Source organism: Carassius auratus, unplaced genomic scaffold (genome assembly GCF_003368295.1).
Source record: "Carassius auratus strain Wakin unplaced genomic scaffold, ASM336829v1 scaf_tig00217296, whole genome shotgun sequence".
NCBI classification, from domain to species: Eukaryota; Metazoa; Chordata; class Actinopteri; order Cypriniformes; family Cyprinidae; genus Carassius; species Carassius auratus.
In genome coordinates, this window is record NW_020528987.1 from 98,440 (window position 1) to 119,128 (window position 20,689).

A 20,689-nucleotide genomic window follows, 5' to 3' on the forward strand; every position below is an offset into this window, starting at 1 on the left:
CACGGCTGCCCGGGCAAGCATGGCCGACAACTCCAAGTCTGATTCGGCAGCAGCGACAACACCCGAGGGGGGCAGCCCCGCCGAACCTTCATCCTCAGAGGTCGATAACCCATCCCCCGATGCAGCAATCAACATCTGGTCTTCGGGCGGCGCACCGAAAGACACGCTGGGACCGCTGTGAGACGGCCCAGCAGAATCAATCGGCAGCTGCACGGGACAGTCGCTGCGTGAGGAGTGAGAGGTCCGTGGGGCGTGGCCCGGCGGAGAAGCTCTCACTGTGATCCTCAGACCTCCCAGAGCGCCAGCCGGCGGCCCTCTGCTCGAGCCAGAGAGACCGGGACGGGTGGCGACAGAGGGGTCTGCTGCACTCCCCTTGAGGAGTGAGAGACGCGATCGCAGCGCTGCCATGTTCATACGCCCACAATGGACGCATGAATCATCCACGAGCGCAGCCTCAGCGTGTTGGACGCCCAGACACTGCAGACAACGCTCGTGACCGTCAACCGAAGACAGGAAACGACCGCATCCAGAAGGACACGGATGAAACGGCATCTTGAAAAAGACGCGAATCGTCCGTGATTTGCTCTTTTAGAACTGTCTCTTTTAGCCGAAGCGCCCAGGGGAATCGCCGACTCGCAGGGACACCGCTGTAATGCGCCGTCACACCGACCAGGAACAGTTTTAAAACAAAACAAAGATGATGGCTTTGTAGAGGTTTCTTCATCCACTACTCGGCTCCGAAGCAAAAATCTAATGAGTGGATGCACCTGTCGCCCTATTTATACCCGCTGGCACGGGGAGTGGCTCAGGTGTGTTAATCCACTTGCCAATTTCATTGGCGTTTTCTCTTAAAATCAGAGATGATTGGCCTCCCAAGTGAGACCCCATTTGTCGGTCGACATAACTCGTAGTGACCGACAGATAGGGAAACAGTATTATTAAAGGTTATTTAATGATATTTTTTGGCAAACAGTCAACGGAATATGACTGCACTTTTGCTTTTAGATTCTCATTTCATGACTTGAAACGTACTGGCATTTCTAGAAATGCCTTAAATTGGTTTAAATCCTGAATGTTAAATAGAAGTTTCTCTGTTTGTATGGGTGAGTGTAAATTAGTTTCATCATCACCTTTATCATGTGGTTTTTCTCAAGGGTCTGTTTGAGCACTTCTCTCTCTATATGCTCCCATTAGGTTAGATTCTGGATAAATACAGTGTGTCCCTTTACTGCTATGCAGAGGATACACAATTGTATGTACCATTTAAGTAAAATGACTCCACTGCCATACAAAGATTGTTGGCCTGTCTGAATGCTATCAAGGCATGGATGTCTATAAAGCTATATATATTTTTTTTTTTTAATTGAGAATGAAATCTAAGATTAAGCCTTTTTTATCCCAGAAAGATTATAAAAAAAGCTATTCATCCATTTATCATCTCAAGATTAAACTACTGCAATTCGCTATATTATGGTGCTCAAAATAAAATTTTAGACAGACTGTAGATGGTATTACCCTAACATATTACCCTGGTGTTAAAATCATTGCATTAGTTGCCTGTTTATTTTAGGATACATTATAAAATATTATAATTTGTATTTAAATCTTTCCATGACTAAATCTTATATTGCTGATCTATTTAAGAACAAAAGCCCTATGATCTCAGTCACCGAAACTTCTTGTTGTTCCTTTGTCTAAGATGAAATATAGAGGGAATCACGTGTTAACGGTCACTGCCCCTAAATTATAGAACAGCCTGTCACTATATATTAGGGCTGTACTGATGCTTGGTCAGTATAAAAGCCATTTGAAAACATCTTATTGTATGATTTTGTTCAATCATAGATAAATGCAAAGTTTGCTAGTAACATATATATCTCTTCTGATCCTATTTAAGATAAGTATTTTGATAGTATTTTTACGGTTTCTTTTTATATGAATTATTTAATTATATGGAAGTGATCCCTTTTTAAAATTTGTTTTCTGCTCATTGTGTTACTATTTGTTCAGCACTATGGTCAATGTTGTTGTTTTATTCAGTGCATTAGAAATATATTTAAACGTTGAACTTTTTTTAGCCATTCAAACTCTCCTACTGACCGTATATTAGGACGATATAGACAAATGTCTTCTTCCAGGCAGATTTGTAACATCTTTAGTTGATTGAAAAATCTAAATTATTGTTGTGATAGTGGAAATTAAGATTTTTTTTATGCTTTAGCTATTTTCTTACAGCAACTTTCTATTTTGTGAAGCTCAACAATCTTGTTCTGCACATCAGAATCATATTCTTTGTTTGGTTTTACTCTTTGTGATGGATAATTAAGGTAATTTGGCCTTTGTTTTTCCTATGTTTATAATCCTGTTGAACAGTCATGGCTGTACAATTTCATTTTATAATCACCCTGGTGTGCTTAAAATTATAATTTTTTATTTCATATTGTGAGTTTCCCCCCACTTTTGTTTTGTTTTACTTCAATGAAGATTTTTGTGAATTTTTTGAATAAAAGATTAAAAAGATAAATGATCCAGATTCATTTTCATAGCTGCTTTTGCCCATATTTACCAAGGGTGCCAATATCAGTGGGCAGCACTGTAACTGCCGAATCGGACAATTCACGAGTGAGCATTTTGACAAAAGAAGCAGAAATATTTCTCATTCTCCAAACCTTTCTCCATTTTCTCTACAAGCTCCACCTGCGATCCCCACGTTTGGAGCTTTTAGCATTCCTCAACAACATCGGGACCAGAGCTGTGAGGTGCAAATGTCTGTTATGCATCCTTGGAGGATAAAGACATGCTCTATCTGAGCATATATATTTTTAATTGAGAATTTCTCGCAATTAATGCATTTAATGCCCTCAAGCACCTAACATGCATGCTCCTCTCCCAAACAGATAACTTATAGGTCGTGCAAGTCCTCAGGTGTCCCTAGGGGACGCAGTGTGGAGTTCCCTTGAAGGGGAATCACATTTTGAGAGCTAAAGAATTTTATAGTCACTTACAGCCTGATTTGTGTGTGTGTGTGTGTGTTTAGTTTGCAATGTATGTCTTTCTTTCCTGGTGTGTTGCTTCAGTAACACAGCTAACTTTAGACTGCATCTCTTTCTTTCTTGTTCTGCTTTTCCTTTGCAGGAGCCTCTGTCCACTGCTTCTACTCTTGAAGACCCACAATATGATGTTAAGGTGTCTCATTCCACACAGTTCGCATGTTCTTGCATGAAAAAATAAAAAATAAAAAAACACCTTTTAACACCATATTAAAAGCATGTTTTCGAATACTTTTTAGGTGTCCCAAGTGACAGTTTAATGTACTTTCTCAGTCAGTGGTCAGGATGACTTCTGACAGTAGTTGTTAGTGTTTGTGTAACCCTTAAAAAGATGTCCCAATTCAAAATCATGCATGGTCAATTAATTCATTTTTCCTGCATACTAGACATGTGCCGGTGTCTGATAATTTGGTAGCCTATTTTGCTGTAACGAGCATGCAATGGATTGTAATTGTAATTTCTTTTTAGAATGCTCATTAGCTTCTTTTAAATTAACTGCAAAAAAGCCATTCAGATTTTTATTTGATATTGATTTTCCTATTTGTTTACATTATAGCCTACATTTTATTGTGTATTTTGTTATTGTATTTAATTGTTTATAGGTTTTTTTTTGTTGAAAAATGTATGAAACATTAAGAGGACACTATATATATATACATGTATAATCCTTTTGATTTTTTATTTAAAAAAAAAATGTAAAAAAAAATTTATCCTTTCATTGGATAATAAGAATTTAAAATGGAGGGGAAATATCATTATGAAATTAATGTTTTTCTCAAATACTCGTTGGACACAATTATTGGCACCCCTAGAAATTCTTATTAATAAAATATCTCTGAAGTATATTCCCATTCATATTCACAATTTTGAGCACTCCAGCATAATTACAGTATGAACATGAAATCATCCATCTCTGGCTTCCTGTTTAACAGAAATATAAAGAGGATGGAAAACAAAGCCCAAATTCCCTTAATCATCCATCATAATGAGAAAAACCAAAGAATGAATTTCTGATGTGCAGCAAAAGATAATTGAGCTTCAAGAAAAAGCTTAAAGTGGCTTTAATAAAAGAACTAGAGCAGTGACAATTCCCATTTCCACCATCAGGGCAATAATTAAGAATTTCCAACCAACAGAAAATGTTACAAAACTGTCTGGAAGAGGACGTGTGTCTATATCGTCCTAATGCATGGTGAGAAGGAGCGTTTGAGTGTCTAAAGAGTTTGAGTGTCCAAGGATCACAGCTGGAGAATTGCAGAAAATAATTGAGTCTCTAGTTCAGAAAACCTTTTAAAAAAATTGGTCAAACAGAACCTACATCAACACATGTTGTTTGGGAGGGTTATAATTAAAATTATCCTAGCTCATTCAAAAACATACTAAATCATATTCAGTTATCAGCCATGACTGGAACTTTAAATGGGACTCGCTTCTATGATCAGATGAAACTAAAAAAAACGAGCTTTTTAGCAGCAAACATTCAAGATGGATTGGGTGAACACAGAGAAAAAAAGTACCCCATGTGTACAATGAAATATACTGCTGTATTTTTGTGTTGTGGGCCTATATTTCTGCTGGAAGTCCTGGACATCTTGTTTAGATACATGTCATCATGGATTCTATCAAATACCAACAGATAAAAAATCACTAAGTGACTGACTCTGTTAGAAATCTTATAATGGGTCGTGTTTGGATCTTCCAACCATACAACAACCCAAACACATACCTCAAAAACAACACAGAAATGGGTCACTGAGCTCAAAACCAAGCTTCTGCTATAGCCATTCCAGTTCTCTGACCTGAACCCTATGGAAAATGAGAGAAGTGAACTGAAGAGGAAAAGCTGGGAATCTAAAGGGACTGGAGTGATTCTGGATGAAGGAATGGTCTCCATTTGGAAAATTTAAACCTGTTAAAGTGGCAAATGGAGGTTTCAAAAAGTATTGAACAAAAGGGTGCCATTAATTTTGGCCAATGTGTATGAGATAAACATTTATTTCATAATGATATTTCCCCACATTTTACATTCTTATTATCCAATGAAAGGATACATTTTTGTGAAGCCTTCTTTGAACATATTTACCAAGGGTGCCAATATTTTTGGCCATGACTGTATATATATATATATATATATATATATATATATATATATATATATATATATATATATATATATATATATATATATACAGTACAGACCAAAAGTTTGGACACACCTTGTCATTCAAAGAGTTTTCTTTATTTTCATGACTATGAAAATTGTAGATTCACACTGAAGGCATCAAAACTATGAATGAACACATGTGGAGTTATATATGGAATTATATACATAACAAAAAAGTGTGAAACAACTGAAACTATGTCATATTCTAGGTTCTTCAAAGTAGCTACCTTTTGCTTTGATTACTGCTTTGCACACTCTTGGCATTCTCTTGATGAGCCTCAAGAGGTAGTCACCTGAAATGGTCTTCCAGCAGTCTTGAAGGAGTTCCCCGAGAGATACTTAGCACTTGTTGGCCCTTTTGCCTTCTGTCTGCAGTCCAGCTCACCCCTAAACCATCTCGATTGGGTTCAGGTCCGGTGACTGTGGAGGCCAGGTCATCTGGCACAGCACCCCATCACTCTCCTTCTTGGTCAAATAGCCCTTGATGCCTGATGCCTTCAGTGTGACTACTCATAGTCATGAAAATAAAGAAACTCTTGGAATGAGAAGGTGTGTCCAAACTTTTGGTCTGTACTGTATGTGTATATATATATATATATATATTAGTAACCTTTTTTTATTTTAAAACCAGTTTTTAGCAGTGTACAGTACTGCTTTATCGTGACAAAATCTTCAGCAACTAACACAATATAAAAATGTGAAACCTACTGCGAACCATATGATAATATTTACCTGTTGTGAGAACATCAAAATATATTACGTCATGACTGGATCATTACACTGGATTGTTTCACTCAAGCATGATCAACTCCTCAATCATACCTATGATTTCTTCATATCTCCATCATTACGGTTTGTTTCATTATGTGGTATAGAAAAACGCTACCCCTTTTCTTTCCTCAACAACAGCAATCTCACTCTGCACTGGAAGACAACTATAATTGTGAGTTTGCTGGCTTAAAGGACACCTACCTGGCCATCGAGAGGAAATGTTCAAGTATGACTGTCAGTTTCACTTCAAGCCTGGAAGCTGAGGTGGATTTCACTGTCATTATGGACTTACACAGTAATGTGGAGGAATTTTCTAGAGGCATGACTGAGCTTGTTGAGAAGGACAAATTAGAGCTGAGCAGGGAGAAAGTTGGCAACACTCCCGGGTCTCACTCCACCTGTCACATGAATTTGCAAGATGTATCACCTGGAAGAAAACATCTCCTTGAAGGTCATGGTCACCAAGATATAGAACCTGTAAGGGTCACTTCATATTTCATAAGAGAGGAAAAGATCTACAGCATTGTCACATTTGTTATATCATTTAAACTACATTATCGTATTTCAAATAGTTTTGTGCCTTTTTCTCTCAATGAATATCATTTATGTTTTGGTAACATATTTAAATTTGTTACTTCTTATTCTTTTCATTCTACTTAATTGTTTTTATTATTTCATTTACAGTATAGGAAATTCCTAAATCAAAAAAACATCCACAGTGATTTAATCATAACATTTTCTGAAGTGAAGACTGCAACAGCAATAGAAAATCTACTGCAAACATTTGGATTTTAAATTAAGGCCCCTTGTAGTATAAGGGTGTTTTCACACCTAGTTCGTTTGAGCACTGCAGAAAATCTTGGAGTCATTCAACTCGAATATGTGAACAAACATGTGATCTCAGACTCCCCTAAAAGGACCCTGAGGCAAACTCTACTCAGTTCGTTTGTGGGTCTGTTCGTGATTTCATTTCCTCATGATTTGTGAAAGTGATGAGGTCCCAGTACGCTCTATATGACCGAACATAACAGTAATATGCTTGAGGTTGTACTAAGAAGTTTATATATTTATATAAAGGAGTTTAAGTATATATATTTTATGTATATTATTATTGTTGTTGTCATTTTAGACATTTCAGTCTCTTGTTACATTTATTTTTTAAATAAGTAAAATAAGTAAATAAACTGACTGTAAGAGCAAATTCTACCGACACTGTAGCAAATGTCGCGCTCCAAGTGTGGCCACGATGCAGAAGAGCAATGAGTACGTCATCTGTCTGGGTGGACCCCACACAGAGAATGCTCACTCACTGGGATGGAATGCTCACTCGAGCATGAATCTCTCTTCTCCACTTGCGCACCGCCTCCACTGGAGGCAGCCCTGCTCTATCGTTTCTCCTCCCTCAGCGAGCCTGGGAGTCAGGGAGCTAATCAACAGGTCCTGAGCGATCACATGCTGGCACTGTACCCACGTGCTGGCTCTCCGCATTGCAATCGAATCGGCCGCAGAAGGGCAGTGAGCTTAGCGCTTACTGACACGAAATGCTCACTCGAGCATGACTCTCGCTCTTCTGCGCACTGCATCCACTGGAGGCAGCCCCGCTCTGCGATCGCATGCCAGTACTGTACCACCATGCTCTCTCCTCGTTGCACTCGTATCTGCCACAGAAGGGCAGTGAGCTGAGCGCTTACACAAAATGCTCATTCAAGTATGACTCTCTCACACTGCCTCCACTGGAGGCAGCCCTGCTCTCCTGTTTCTCCTCTCTCAGTGAGCCTTGGAAAGAGAAACAGCGGAGTCAGGGAATAAGCAATCGGTCTGACTGATTTCATGCTGGCTTTGTGCCTGCTCTCTCTCTCTCTGTTGCACTCCGGTACGCCACAGAAGGGCAGTGAGCTATGTGCTTACTGAGACTATATGATCATTCGATCATGACTCTCACTCTTTTCCACTCGCAGTCTGCCTTTCACTTAACAGCCCTGCTCTCATGTTTCTCCTCTCTCAGCAAGCCTAGGAGAGTGAATTGGCGAAGCCTGGAAATTAAGCAACCGGGTTTGAGCGAGTTCACACCGGCACAGAGCCCCCATACTCGCTCTTCCCTCTGTGCTTCGATCTGTGTAACACACCTAGAATCAATGACCCTCCTACTTCGAGCGGCTCTATCCTCCAAAGTACAGTTGTGTTCAAAATTATTCAACCCCCAAGAGAATGCAGTACTTTACAAATACAAGCTTTTCTGAACATCCAGGATATAATAAAACTTGCATCTATAACAGTTTGATATTGTCAATATATAGTAATATATTTGAGTTATAAGATTTTTTAATAATACTGCTATGTCATAATTATTCAACCTCTATTCAACATTGCTGTTTTTAAATCACTTATTTGCATGGTGGGGAATAAAACAGTCTCAAAACACAATTAAGCTTTTAGAAACTCTATTAAAAAAATAATTAGCTTGAGCTGTTACACATACAGTTTGGCCCATGCATGTATTGAAGTTGAGTAGCAAAAATGTCAACAGAGATCTCACAAAAGCAAAAGAGAAGAACTATGGTATTACTTTAGAAAGGCTAAGGCTATATGATGATTTCCAAGACATTGAAAGTTCCTAGAGACACAGCTCTCAGCCTTATTTTTTAGCGTAAAGTGTGTTTTACCAGAAAACCTTTGATGGTGTGGTAGAAAAAGCACAATATCATAAAATGTTTAATCAGAGCAACTGAGAAAAAACCTGCAATTTACAACCAAAGACTTGCAAGATGACCCAAAGAAAGGAGGAAAACCATTTCAATGCAGTGTGTAAGAAGAACATTCATGTTGAGACATCTTGATAAATACCACTCTTGATCAAGAAGAACAAAAAGCCAACTTGAACTTGATAAAATTCATTTGTGTGGACCTGTGGAGCTCTGGAGGAATGTTTTATGGAGTGATGTGACCAAACTGGAACTTTTTGGACCCATGGATCAGTGGTACGTCTGCTGCAAAAAATGGCAAAGCTCATAAGCAGAAGAACACTATCTCCATCCTCAAACTTGGAGGTGGATCAGTCCTGTTATGGGGTTCCTTTACTGTAGAAGGAAGTGGAAATCATGACTGTATGAAGGACATCATGGATTCTTTAAAGTGTCAGGCCATTTTGACAAGAATTGTGATGCCTTTGGTGCAAAAACTGAAGCTGATGATCACTGGACTTTCCTGCAGGACAGTCATCCCAAAGTACACATCCAAATCTACTACTGCTTGGTTCAGGGATCAGTCATAGAATGTTCTTGAGTGACCTATTCAGTCTGCAGGCTTAATTCTCATTTCAAATATCTGGTTGAATTTGAAGAAAGCAGTGGCAATGTGATAACCAAAGATTATCAGTGATCTGAAAGCTTTTTCAGGTGTGGAATGGGCCAAAACTGTAGTAGAGAGGTGACATAAGCTTCTAAACACTTACAGACAGCGTTTATTGGTGATTTTAAAGAATAAAAGATTCTGCACAAAGGGGGTTGAATAATTTTGAACATGAATGTTTAGAGCCAATTCGAATTTTATCATGATTCATCAATGTTCCATTCTCAGAATCACTCAAAAGTGTTTTAACAAACTTTCTCTAATACTTTACTGATGCCTTTGTTAAACTGATTTCTTAAATGTTATCCTCCACAGCAAATTGTCTTGCAAGTCAAGGGGGTTGAATAATTTTGAACACAACTGTAGATCATAGCAGATGCTGCTGCTTGTGTGTATGTGTCACTAGGATGCTCACAGATGGGCCACTTTTATCATAAGCAGTCTGCCCCTGTTTGTTCGCTGAAGGCGGCCCCATCTCCTCGCGCTCATGTTTTACCATCGGAGGAAGCAACAACAAAGTTTTTGGGTTGAACGTTCAGACTTGAGCAATCCTCGATACACATTGTGCATGCTTAATCTGCCAGTATGTCTTACACAGAAGTATCAGTGCACCTTTTTAAACAAGCAGCTTAATCCTCCCAGACAGATCAAAGCTTCAAAGCTGTCAATGTGCAGCTTTGTATTTGTATGTGCATCGATGTACCCCGTCTCCCCTGCTCTTGTGTTTCCTCCCAGTTACTCTGAGGTAGAAAGGGCAAAACTTTGCGGGTATGATCAATCACTTTCCTCGCAGCTCTTTGATCTGCCATTGTGAGGATCACTGCCCCTTATTGTTGAGCTGCTCAATCCTCCTGGGCGGTTTGGAGCAAAACACTGTCATCAATGATTCTTATTGCTGAAAGCATTGTATAAAGCATGCCTCTCGCCTGGGTCATGCCCACGCTGAAGCTGCACTGCTGAGACCAACCCGCTCTTACTACAAGAGTTCATGTCTCACTCTCCTTTGCTCAAGGCTCATCTTCTTGAATAAAGACTGCCCTCCCCTCATCTGCTAAGAGCGGATTTGAATAGAATGTTCGAAGCATTTTTAATCTGCCAGAGTGTTTACACATAAAGATCATCAAAACTCCTCTCATAGGAGTGGTTTGATCTTTTTTAGGCAGATTAAAAGGGAATGCTGTAACTGATTTTCATCACTGACAGCTTCAAATTGGATGTGTCTGGGCCACGGCCATGCTGAGGCAGCACACACACGAGCTGACTGCTCTGCTATGAGAGCATTAAATCTAGTGAAGCAATTTCAGGGAAAGCAAATTTCCTCTTCGGAGTGTGGGGTCCCCACACAGTGACCAGCCTCTCATTTTTATCCAAACCCAGTCACACGACCTATGGGCCCTGTAGCTCTGGCCACTATGCGGGTGCCTTCCAGCCTCCCAGAGAGAGTTTTGAACACAATTTCGGAGGCTAGATCCTCATCTATGAGATGCCTATATGCCTTAAAGTGGTCTATTTTCTCTGCTTGGTATCTAAACTGCGGCAAATACCCTCAGACTACCGATTTGACAAGAGGTGTTGTCATTTTTACAAGAGCTGCTGGATAAGGGATGCTCCCCATCCATGCTCAAAGTCTATTTAGTAGCCATAACGGCTTCTCATGCCCCTATAAAGAACCAATCTGTGGGCAGACACAGCACGGTCATCCGGTCTCTAAGGGGTGACAGGAGGCTGAATCCATTTCTGATAAGGGAAGGGATACCAGAAGGGGGACAGACTGAAACTCACCAGACAACAGAGAGTGGGCTGTCTAATTACAACCCAAAGAAGGGAGACAGCACTGTTTAGGTAAGGGCTCAAACCCCTAGGCATGAGAGCAATCACTGAGCTTGTTTATGGCTATCTTCAAATAGCTAGGCTCTAGGAAAGGGGACTACTGTAACTGCCAATAACACCAGCAGTGGGCTGTCTAATTATAAATCCTGTAAGGTGAGACAGCACTATCTAAGCCGGGCTCAAGGAGATTGCTACTTAAAAACCCTATGGAGGGAGTGATCACTGTGCTAGTACATAGTTATCCTCAGATATCTGTGTTTCTGGCATAGGTGATTTGAAAACACAGCTAGCTTCAGATAGCTGTATTCAAGTAAACCTGTCATGCCACAGCAATGGCTAAAATATAACCACTCTCAAAATGCTAAGGAGGTCCCCAATCAGTGTCAGTCCCACAGTAGGCTAGAGAGCACTATTATATTGAACAGAATCTCATAAGAGGAAGATCCAGAACATCAGCACATGATTCGCTAAAGAGTAAAAAAAATAAACACATTACTCCAAGATCAAAGCCTGATGCAAACAACACACATAGCACAAGGTGGCTGACACAGCTATCCTTGAAAAGCATTTCCCTCAGATAAGGCTGAAGTTTGCCCAGACCATGGAAGTGGGCCATCTACTTAACCCTCTGAGGTCTAAGGGTATTTTTGGGGCCTAGAGAAGTTTTGTCATGCCCTGACATTTGTGTTTTTTTTTTTCAGTTGCTTATACACATCTAAATGGCTAAAGTATATTCTCACACTGTAATCAGCACAAACTGGGCTATAATAATATGTGTGCAGCATGTATGTACATGATTGTGTTTTTGTGAAAAAAAGATTATGCGTGGTTAGTGACAAACCGGGGATAAGCACCCTTAATTGAAATTTACAGAATGCAAAAATAAAAAAAAAATAAAAAAATACTTATAATAATAATAATGAGAATAATAATAATAATAATAACTAATTAACTTAACTAACTAAATTACCAGGCACATATTTATGGAAAATATAAAAACGTATAAATACAATTATTGAGAAATAGTTTCCTCTTGACAAAAATTGCTATATTTCTCAAATTGTAAAATATGTATACATTTGATTTATACATTTATTAAATTTCTAATAATAATTAAACATTTTGCATTGGACCTAGTTTGTTTTATTGTGAAATAAAAATATTTTTGATACAAAGCACTTTTTTTAATCTTCTGAAACATGTCATTAGTGTCATTACTGATCACATGCAAATCATGCATATGCATATCATGGCCTTTAAATCTGCCCATCCGAGTCACACTTGTGATCTTCATGGTCAAAAGTGACACCTCCCCCACCCCAGTAAAATAATGTAACATGTTTTTGTTCTATAATATATTTTTATTTTGAGATTATTTCATGGTACTAATTAATATTTATGCAATAATTATGATAAAAAAATTTCCCATTGGGAAAAACTTCTGCAATTCCATGGTTTGGCCCATGGATCCCTATATAGCTCTTTGTTAAAGGCCTATAGTTTATCTAATTGTTTTTAGATATAAAGTTTTTATTTTTATTAAGTGTGTGTGTGTGTGTGAGTGTGTGCGTGAGAGAGAGAGTGAGAGAGAGAGATGTGTGGATGTGTCTGTTATACACTCTTGATGTTTTAAATTGTTACCCTTTCCTTGCTGTCCACATTTTTTACTGGATTGTGGTTAAAATATTGCTTTTATTTTACATATGTACATAGTTACAGTCACACCAGTTCATAGGTGTGTGTGTATAATTGTGTGTGTACTAGGGGTGTAACAGTACACACGTCATGGTTCGGTTTGTACCTTGGTTTGGGGGTCACGGTTCAATGTGATTTTTGTACAACAGAAAAAAAAAATTCTACAATGTTAGTTTTTTTTTTTTTTTTTTTTGAACAGACACATTTTTCCACCTAGATGTGAAAATACTAAATATTATATTTAATTACAATGTTTTATATATAAAATCTGCAGTACATATTCAAGTAAAAATACTTTGATTTAGTTTCTCTCTAAAATGAGAGAGGTAGAATACACAATCACAAAGCTCCAAGCATTTTAAATTATACTCCTTTGTCAGTGAGAGATGCATTCAGAATCAGCACATAGTCACTGTTTAGTGGGCTTTGTTTTCAAGTGCTTAACTCATAGCATTCGCTGTTCTTCTGCTGGTGGTTATCAAACAGTGTTGAATCATATACAAACAGTTCAGTACATACAACTGGTTCAGTACAATTTTTGTGTTTTATCGATTTCCCATTCTTTTCCTATGGTCGGTAATTTGTGACTGAAGAGCACAAGTGTGACTATTTTTTTTTTTTTTTTACGACCACTTAACCTGCTCGAAACATGGCCTCAATCTTTTTTTTCTCTCTTCATGTTCACACTCCAAATGACATAAAAGTCACCAAGATTCATACCATTCCAATGAAGGTGTGATTTTTAAAACTCAAAACAGAAAATCTTTCAGTCATACGTGACCAAAGAGCACCAGTTTTACTATTTGTAGTAGTACTGTTTGTGATAGTACTGTTTGGATTATGTGATATCAAGTACTTAGCAGACATATTGTATACCCCACATACTAATGTAAATATTTTTTCCTTATTTATTCATCAGCCCCCGGTTGCCAAGAAAGACCCCAGTGCAGTGAATGCAGCCCAGATGTTGAAAAAAGGAGCAGTTAAAATGGAACTCCATTCTAATGGCTCTGAGGCACCTGTCAAAGACATCTGTTATCATGTAAGAATATAACTATAATGTAATTCCTACATATTTCACACTGAATTTTTTTTATACTCCAGTTGCTGAATTTCATTCAAAAAAGTTCATAAAAGGTACTTTAAATACTAACCTAAAATAGTTATTCAATTCTAATTTAAGATTGTAAGAGGTGCAGAAAAAGTTTTATTTCCACTAAGTTTGACCAAGTTGGTTTTCCTGTGTTGAGTGTGAAAATAATAATTTTATACAATTTATAAACTTAACATTTATGATGTAAATGAAAAACAATATTAGATCAAAATGAAGGGTTACATACTGTAGGTACAGTATGGGTCAGTCTTGCTAAGGATGAGTTGTCACAAGACCATACGTATATCAAATTAAACATGCCCCGCTTGCAATCACTGTCTATGAATACAGGTGCAATGTAGGCAGCACTTTCTCTTTTGAGTCAGCAAAACAAGTGACAAGTGCTCCCCGAGTGACCACACCTTGTGGCATGTTTACTTCATTCACAGAAGTAGGTTACCTACGTAACCCTTCATTCTATTTCTTCTCAGTCAACATGCCACAGTATGTGTCAGGAAGAGTGATAAAACCTAAGTGGGGCAATAAAACTCAAGGAAACAAATTCATGCCAACAAAACATTTTATTAGTTTTCCCAGTTAAACAGCAGTTCCCTTTCAAGGGAACTTCAGACTGCGTCCTCTAGGGCATGCTATTGGGAACACTTCATCATGACCCGTGTCTGAAGCATGCATTGAAAAAACATCAACTTGTTGGCCGGCAACAGCCTCTGACGTCACTACCGGCATAACTATAAACAGGCACTGGGAGAACATGTCATTCTCTTTTTCTTCTTCACTGACTGTTCTGTTTGAAGCGTGCATCTGAAAGAACTGGTAAGACCAATCTTCCTCTGTCTATCATGGCGACTACTAGCCAGCATTTAGAAAATGTGTGCATCTGTGTTGGCATTATTTGACACCCAATGACACACAAGATCTTCGCATCATTTGTTTGGGTGAAGAGCACGCACACGATGTCTTTGAAGAAGCATGCATTGAGAGCATTTTTTCAATAAAAAAAGCTCTGTTCTCGTTCTTCTCTCTTTCTTCGAAAAAAAAAGGGAAAAAGGCACTCATCTGCTTCCCGCGGTTCAGGACCTGCCGCTACTTGGACATGGAGGAGAATGAGCTTTTCAGGTGGATCTGAATCTGGAGGAGAATTTCAGGTGGATCTGTCCGAATGGTTTAATGAGGGACTTTCCCTTTCACACTCATAATGGCGGCAGACCAGAGAGAGCCTCAGGAGGATGCTGTTATATCTTTAACTCTTTCTGATACTGTGGTTAGTGCTCTGCTGTGTTTTTACCCAGGAAAAGCAGGAGATATTTGAGGATGGTGAAGAAGCTGAGGCTGAGCCTTCTCAGTTAACCTGACCTGTGTATGTAGAGCTGTTGAAGGTTATGAATCGCGCCACGGCAAAGTTGGACTTGGCATGAAAGTGTGCTAACAAGGTGACGCTGTGAGACCACAAAAAAAAAATAACCTAGCTGAGCGTTATATTTATGACCATAGCGCTCCATCTCTAGTGAGCCTTCCATTTCTGCATGATCTCCATATAGAGATTGAAAAGAAATGAAAGAGGCCGTTTTCGTCTCGCATCCATCAGTTTCGGCATAAGAGTAAAAAATGTGCCGACATCAAGGCGATGCCTGAAAACATCTATGAGAGGATGCCCCCTGTAGAAAAGAGCTTTCTTTCTGCTTAGGAGACATCCTCCCTTAATCTTCCTCCTTGCCATCTAGGCCCCTACAAGAAATACACCTGGCTTAAATGGCAAGGCATACGCAGCAGCAGGTCAGGCTGTGGCTTTATTACATACGATGGTAGTGCTTCAAGCATATCAGGCTCATCTGCTAAGAGACCTGGATAGAGGCGAGGGCCTTTCTACTGATCAGGTAGCCAAGCTGCGCTGCACCACAGATCCCTGCGGGCAGGGGTAAGAGGAATCGTGGTTCATGAGGAGGTAAGCAGAACCTAAGGTTAAGTCGGAACCTATCCTAAGTCGGCATTCTCGTCTGAATCGGAGCGATACAGAGTTATCTACTCGTTCCCATTAGGGATTTTTAACTTCTGCTTTTATCCTCCCCTTCCTAATTCCCCTGTAACCACCAGCTCTTCACCTGATCGAGGTTAGGTGGAGACCTCTCACATAACAGTCTCCTATGCTGGACCTTTATGTTTTTGTCTGGTTCTATGTTCATAGCAATCACCTTTCTGATGGTCTGGACTAAAAGGAGGCGCCCCTTGAGCCGGGCTGGAAGACAATCCAGGTCCCTTGAAATCAGACGCTATCCATTCAAATATGGACTCAAATGGTCCATACAAATGGACTTTGTACTTTGCTAACCATAGTCGTAATGGGGGACATGTAAAGCAACCCAAACTGTACCAGTTGACTGACTGCTGCTATTAAGCCAAGCAGTCTCTGGCCCAACCTCACTGTAGCTTGCTTCTTTTTGAGGAACTCAGGCACTCCATCAACACTGACTGCCTCATCAGAGGTGCTCTCATTATAGTCAAAGCCCCAGTATCTGCAAGTGGGCTAAGACCACCTTTGTGTTTCTCCTGGCTTGCTGCTCTGTGGGAAGGCAAATTAACCAATTGTGCTGGTTCAATAAGGACCACTTCCGTCAAGTATATTTATGACAATTATATTGCATACAGTTAGTGTAAGCGGTATGGTAATCAGTGTTTTTTTTTTTTTAAAGCACTGTCAAAAATCACACCGAGATTCTTGGTAAATGGTAAATGGAACATACAAACCTAAATTAAGAAGTGCATCTACACAAGCACTTTAATCCCCAGGATGACCAAACACAACAATCTCAGTCTTATTTTTATTAAGACAAAGAAAGTTCTGATCCAGCCATATTTTTAAATCTCTCAGGCAATTAATTGTTAAAATTGAAGCTTTGTCATTTGTTTTTGACGCATATAAATGTGCACATCTGCAACATGGAGTCAGATACATTCCAATCCATATACAGTATGTTTAATAAGAATGGTCAGACAGGCAGAATTCAGGTAACAGCGTCGAGTGTGTCAAGGGATATCCAGAATCAATAACAATAACAGGCAGATGTCGGGGCAGGCGGCAGAGTATCACAGGCGATATAACAATCCAAGATCAGACACGGAAGAAACAAACATGGGGAAACCACTCAGAAATGCTAGACAAGACTAAACAAGACTTTGCAATCATTGAGAGTACAACTCCTCTACTGGAGTTCATGGGCACTCCAGCTGATGAGGTATCAAAGGCCCCATTGAAATCCAAAAGGACCAAAACAGCAGAGTTACCAGATTCCACAGTTTGGTGTTATATCTTGCTTATTTCCTTTACAGATGTAAGTAGCAGTGGGTGGTAATATACAAGAGATGATGATACTGTTCCTTTAGTTATTCAACAATCTAAAAGCTGGTTCTTGTGTGTTTACCTTTATCATTCATGCATGGGATAAAAATAGTATTTCACAGCATGTTGCTGTGACGCTATTAATGGAGGACAGGAGGCAAATGCAAGTAAATTATGTTTATTGAATGGAGGTTGTGATGAATGGATGTTGGAGAGTGACGCAGGGACCTAGACGGCAGCACAGACAGATGAGTGGGTGATTTGAGTGCGTTGGTGGAGATGATGGTGGTGGTAGATCCGTGAAAGGTGGTGATAATCCATGAATGGTGGTGATAATCCAGAATCGGCCGAACAGGAAACAGAGCAAGAGCAGGAACGCTGAAGGACGAACAGACATGAACCACGAGGACCTCACATAACGATCTGACAAACAAGAGACGAAAGACAGGGCATTAAGTAGGCTGTTGGAATGAGCTGCAGCTGCCGCTGATCATCTGACCAGGGTAGGCGGATTAATGGGAGAATGAAATACGGGCTTTATTTTAGACACATGAAAGGCGGGATGAATTCTCCTGTACACAGGAGGGAGTTTAAGGTGGACTGCCACCGGGCTAATGATCTTGGCCGCCTTCAAGAACCGGTCCATCATGGTCAAAACTACCGTGTTGCCCTGGGATGGCGGGAGGGTGGTAATAAAATCAGAGCGATGTGGGACCATGGTCTCGAAGGGACCGGCAGCGGTTGAAGTAACCCATCAGGGGACCGATTGGAAGTCTTACAAGTGGCACAAACCGAGCAAGCCAAAACAAAACTGTGAGTGTCACAAGCCATAAGTGGCCACCAGAATCGTTGCTTGACCAAAAATTTTGTATGGTTAACCCCTGGATGGCAAGCCATATTAGAGCAATGTCCCCACTGGATAACGTTGGACCGTAATCCCTCCAGCACAAATAAGCGATTCGGTGGGCACCCGGGCGGAGGCGTTACCCCTTCTAAGGCCGTCTTGACCTTCGATTCGATCTCCCATGTGAGTGTGGAGACCACTAATGTCTCAGGAAAAATACACTCGGGAGTGGACGGGCGTTCGGAACAGTCAAAAATATGTGACAGAGTCGGATTTAATATTTTTGGAACCTGGGCGGTACGAGATAGTAAAATCAAAACGTCCGGAAAAAAAGTGCCCACCGAGCCTGCCTGGAGTTCAACCTTTTGGCAGTGCTAATGTATTCTAAATTCTTGTGGTCTGTCCATACAATAAAAGGAACCCCCTGATCCTTCTAACCAGTGGCGCCATTCCTCTAATGCCATCTTAACTGCCAACAATTCTCGGTTACCAATATCATAATTTCGTTCGGCAGGAGATAAACGATAAGAAAAATACGCGCATGAGATAACACCGCTCCTACCCCCACCTCCGAAGCATCGATCTCCACCACAAACTGACGTGCTGGGTCAGGGGTGATCAAGATAGGGGCTGAAACAAAGCAGCTCTTCAGTTTGGCAAACACAGCCTCAGCTGTGTCTGACAGCCTGAACGCAGAACGCAGTAGAAGTTGGCGAACCCCAGAAACCTCTGTAGGGCCTTACTGGAATCTGGACTTGGCCACTCTACCACAGCCTTAACCTTCTTGGGATCCATGCGTATTCCCTCAGTCGACACGATATACCCAAGAAATGGAATCGACTGTGCATGAAACTCGCATTTCTCCGCCTTGACAAAAAGCCCATTCTCTAGCAACCTCTGAAGCACTCGTCGGACGTGCTGCACATGTTCCTGGAGAGAAGAAGAAAAAAATCTATATGTCGTCCAGCATGTGATCGCAGCAACCTCTCGAAGGCTGAAGACATCAACGGCAAAGGATAAGTATTCTTTACCATGATGTTATTCAGTCCCCGGTAATCAATACAAGGTCGCAGTGATCTGTCCTTCTTCCCCACAAAAAAGAACCCCGCCCCCGCTGGAGAAGAGGAAGGGCGGATGAACTTCGAAGCTAGAGAATCAGAAATATATTTCTCCATAGCCTCCCTTTCTGGAACAGGAAGTGAATATAATTTGCCTTTAGGCGGAGACTTACCTGACAGTAATTCTATGGCACACTCGTAGGGACGATGCGGAGGAATAGAAGAAGCACGAGACTTACTGAACACTTCCTTCAGGTGGAGGTACTCCGCGGGCACGTTAGACAAATCCACCGCCTCCTCCTGTAACACAGACATAGACACAGACGGACAGGCAGACACTAAACAAGACTCATGACATATTTTGCACCAGGTTAGAATGGAGTTAGAGGACCAGTCTATTTTGGGGTTATGGAGGAGGAGCCAAGGGTGACCGAGGACTATGGGTGCCAGAGGAGAGTCAAGTTTGTGGAAGGAAATGGTTTCAGAGTGATTGCCTGATGTGATGAGGGTGATGTCTTCAGTGATGTGAGATATGACCGGGAGTTTCTGTCCATTGAGGGCGTGAACCATGATGTGGTGTGGAAGGGCTCTGAGGGGAATTTGTAGCCAGTGTGCTGTCCATGAAATTTATCTTCTGCCCCTGAGTCCAGTAGTGCTAGACAGTCGTGGGTCTGTGCTGACCATCTTAGTCTTACCGGAAGGAGCATAGATGATGATGAGGTCTTCTCGGCGGAGATCCCACCAGATAGTAGCCTCATACGTACTACCGGTCTTGGCCTTTTACCGGACAGATGTAAGCGTGATGTCCGGTTCCCCCGCAGTAGAGGCACAGGCCAAGGGCCCACCTCCTCTCCTTCTCCTCCCGGGAAAGCCGAGCTCGCCCTACCTGCATGGGCTCGTGGTCATAGGAGGGGCTGGCAGCGTCCCCGCCGCTGAACCGCATGCAGTCGATGTCCTGGATGTGGTACTGGGTAAGCTCCGCCTCTCCATCTGCGTCAGACGTGCGTCGACCCGCAAAGCCAGTTCTATGAGCCCATTCAGAGAAGTAGGGAGATCCAGGGTGTAGATCTCCTTCTGGACGCGATCAGCCAGCCCATGCAGGAACATGTCCCACTGCGCCTTCTCGTTCCAATGGCAATCCACCGCCAGGGTTCGGCACTCGATGGAATAGTCCGAGACGGATCTCTCATGCTGATGTAGCTCAGCAAGCCTCCTGGCCGCCTCCCTCCCGGCGACGGCCCGATCAAATACCCATCTCATCTCTGCGGAGAGTGACTGAAACGAGGTGCAGCATGGGTCCTGGTTCTCCCACACCGCTGTTCCCCATAATGCCACCTTCCCAGAGAGCAGGGTTAACACGAAGGCTACCTTGGCCCTCTCATTGGCGAAGGATCTGGGTTGGAGGGAAAAGTGCATGTCACAGAGGGTTAAGAAAGCTCTACAAAAGTTGGGCTCACCCGAGTAAGACTCCGGAATCGGGA

At 41.1% G+C, this 20,689-nt stretch overlaps 1 protein-coding gene across 6 annotated transcripts in view; it reads left to right on the forward strand.

Moving 5' to 3' along the window:
* The window catches only part of LOC113100533 (band 4.1-like protein 1), a gene marked incomplete at its 5' end in the record, with an annotated part of 153,550 nt that overhangs the window by 91,226 nt on the left and 41,635 nt on the right, over positions 1-20,689 (forward strand). For 3 of the 6 annotated variants that reach the window (XM_026265214.1, XM_026265218.1, XM_026265217.1), the window contains 3 exon segments: positions 3,136-3,186; positions 6,121-6,462; positions 13,778-13,900. In XM_026265214.1, the coding sequence (XP_026120999.1) occupies positions 3,136-3,186; positions 6,121-6,462; positions 13,778-13,900 (516 nt within the window). 6 annotated transcript variants of the gene reach the window in all.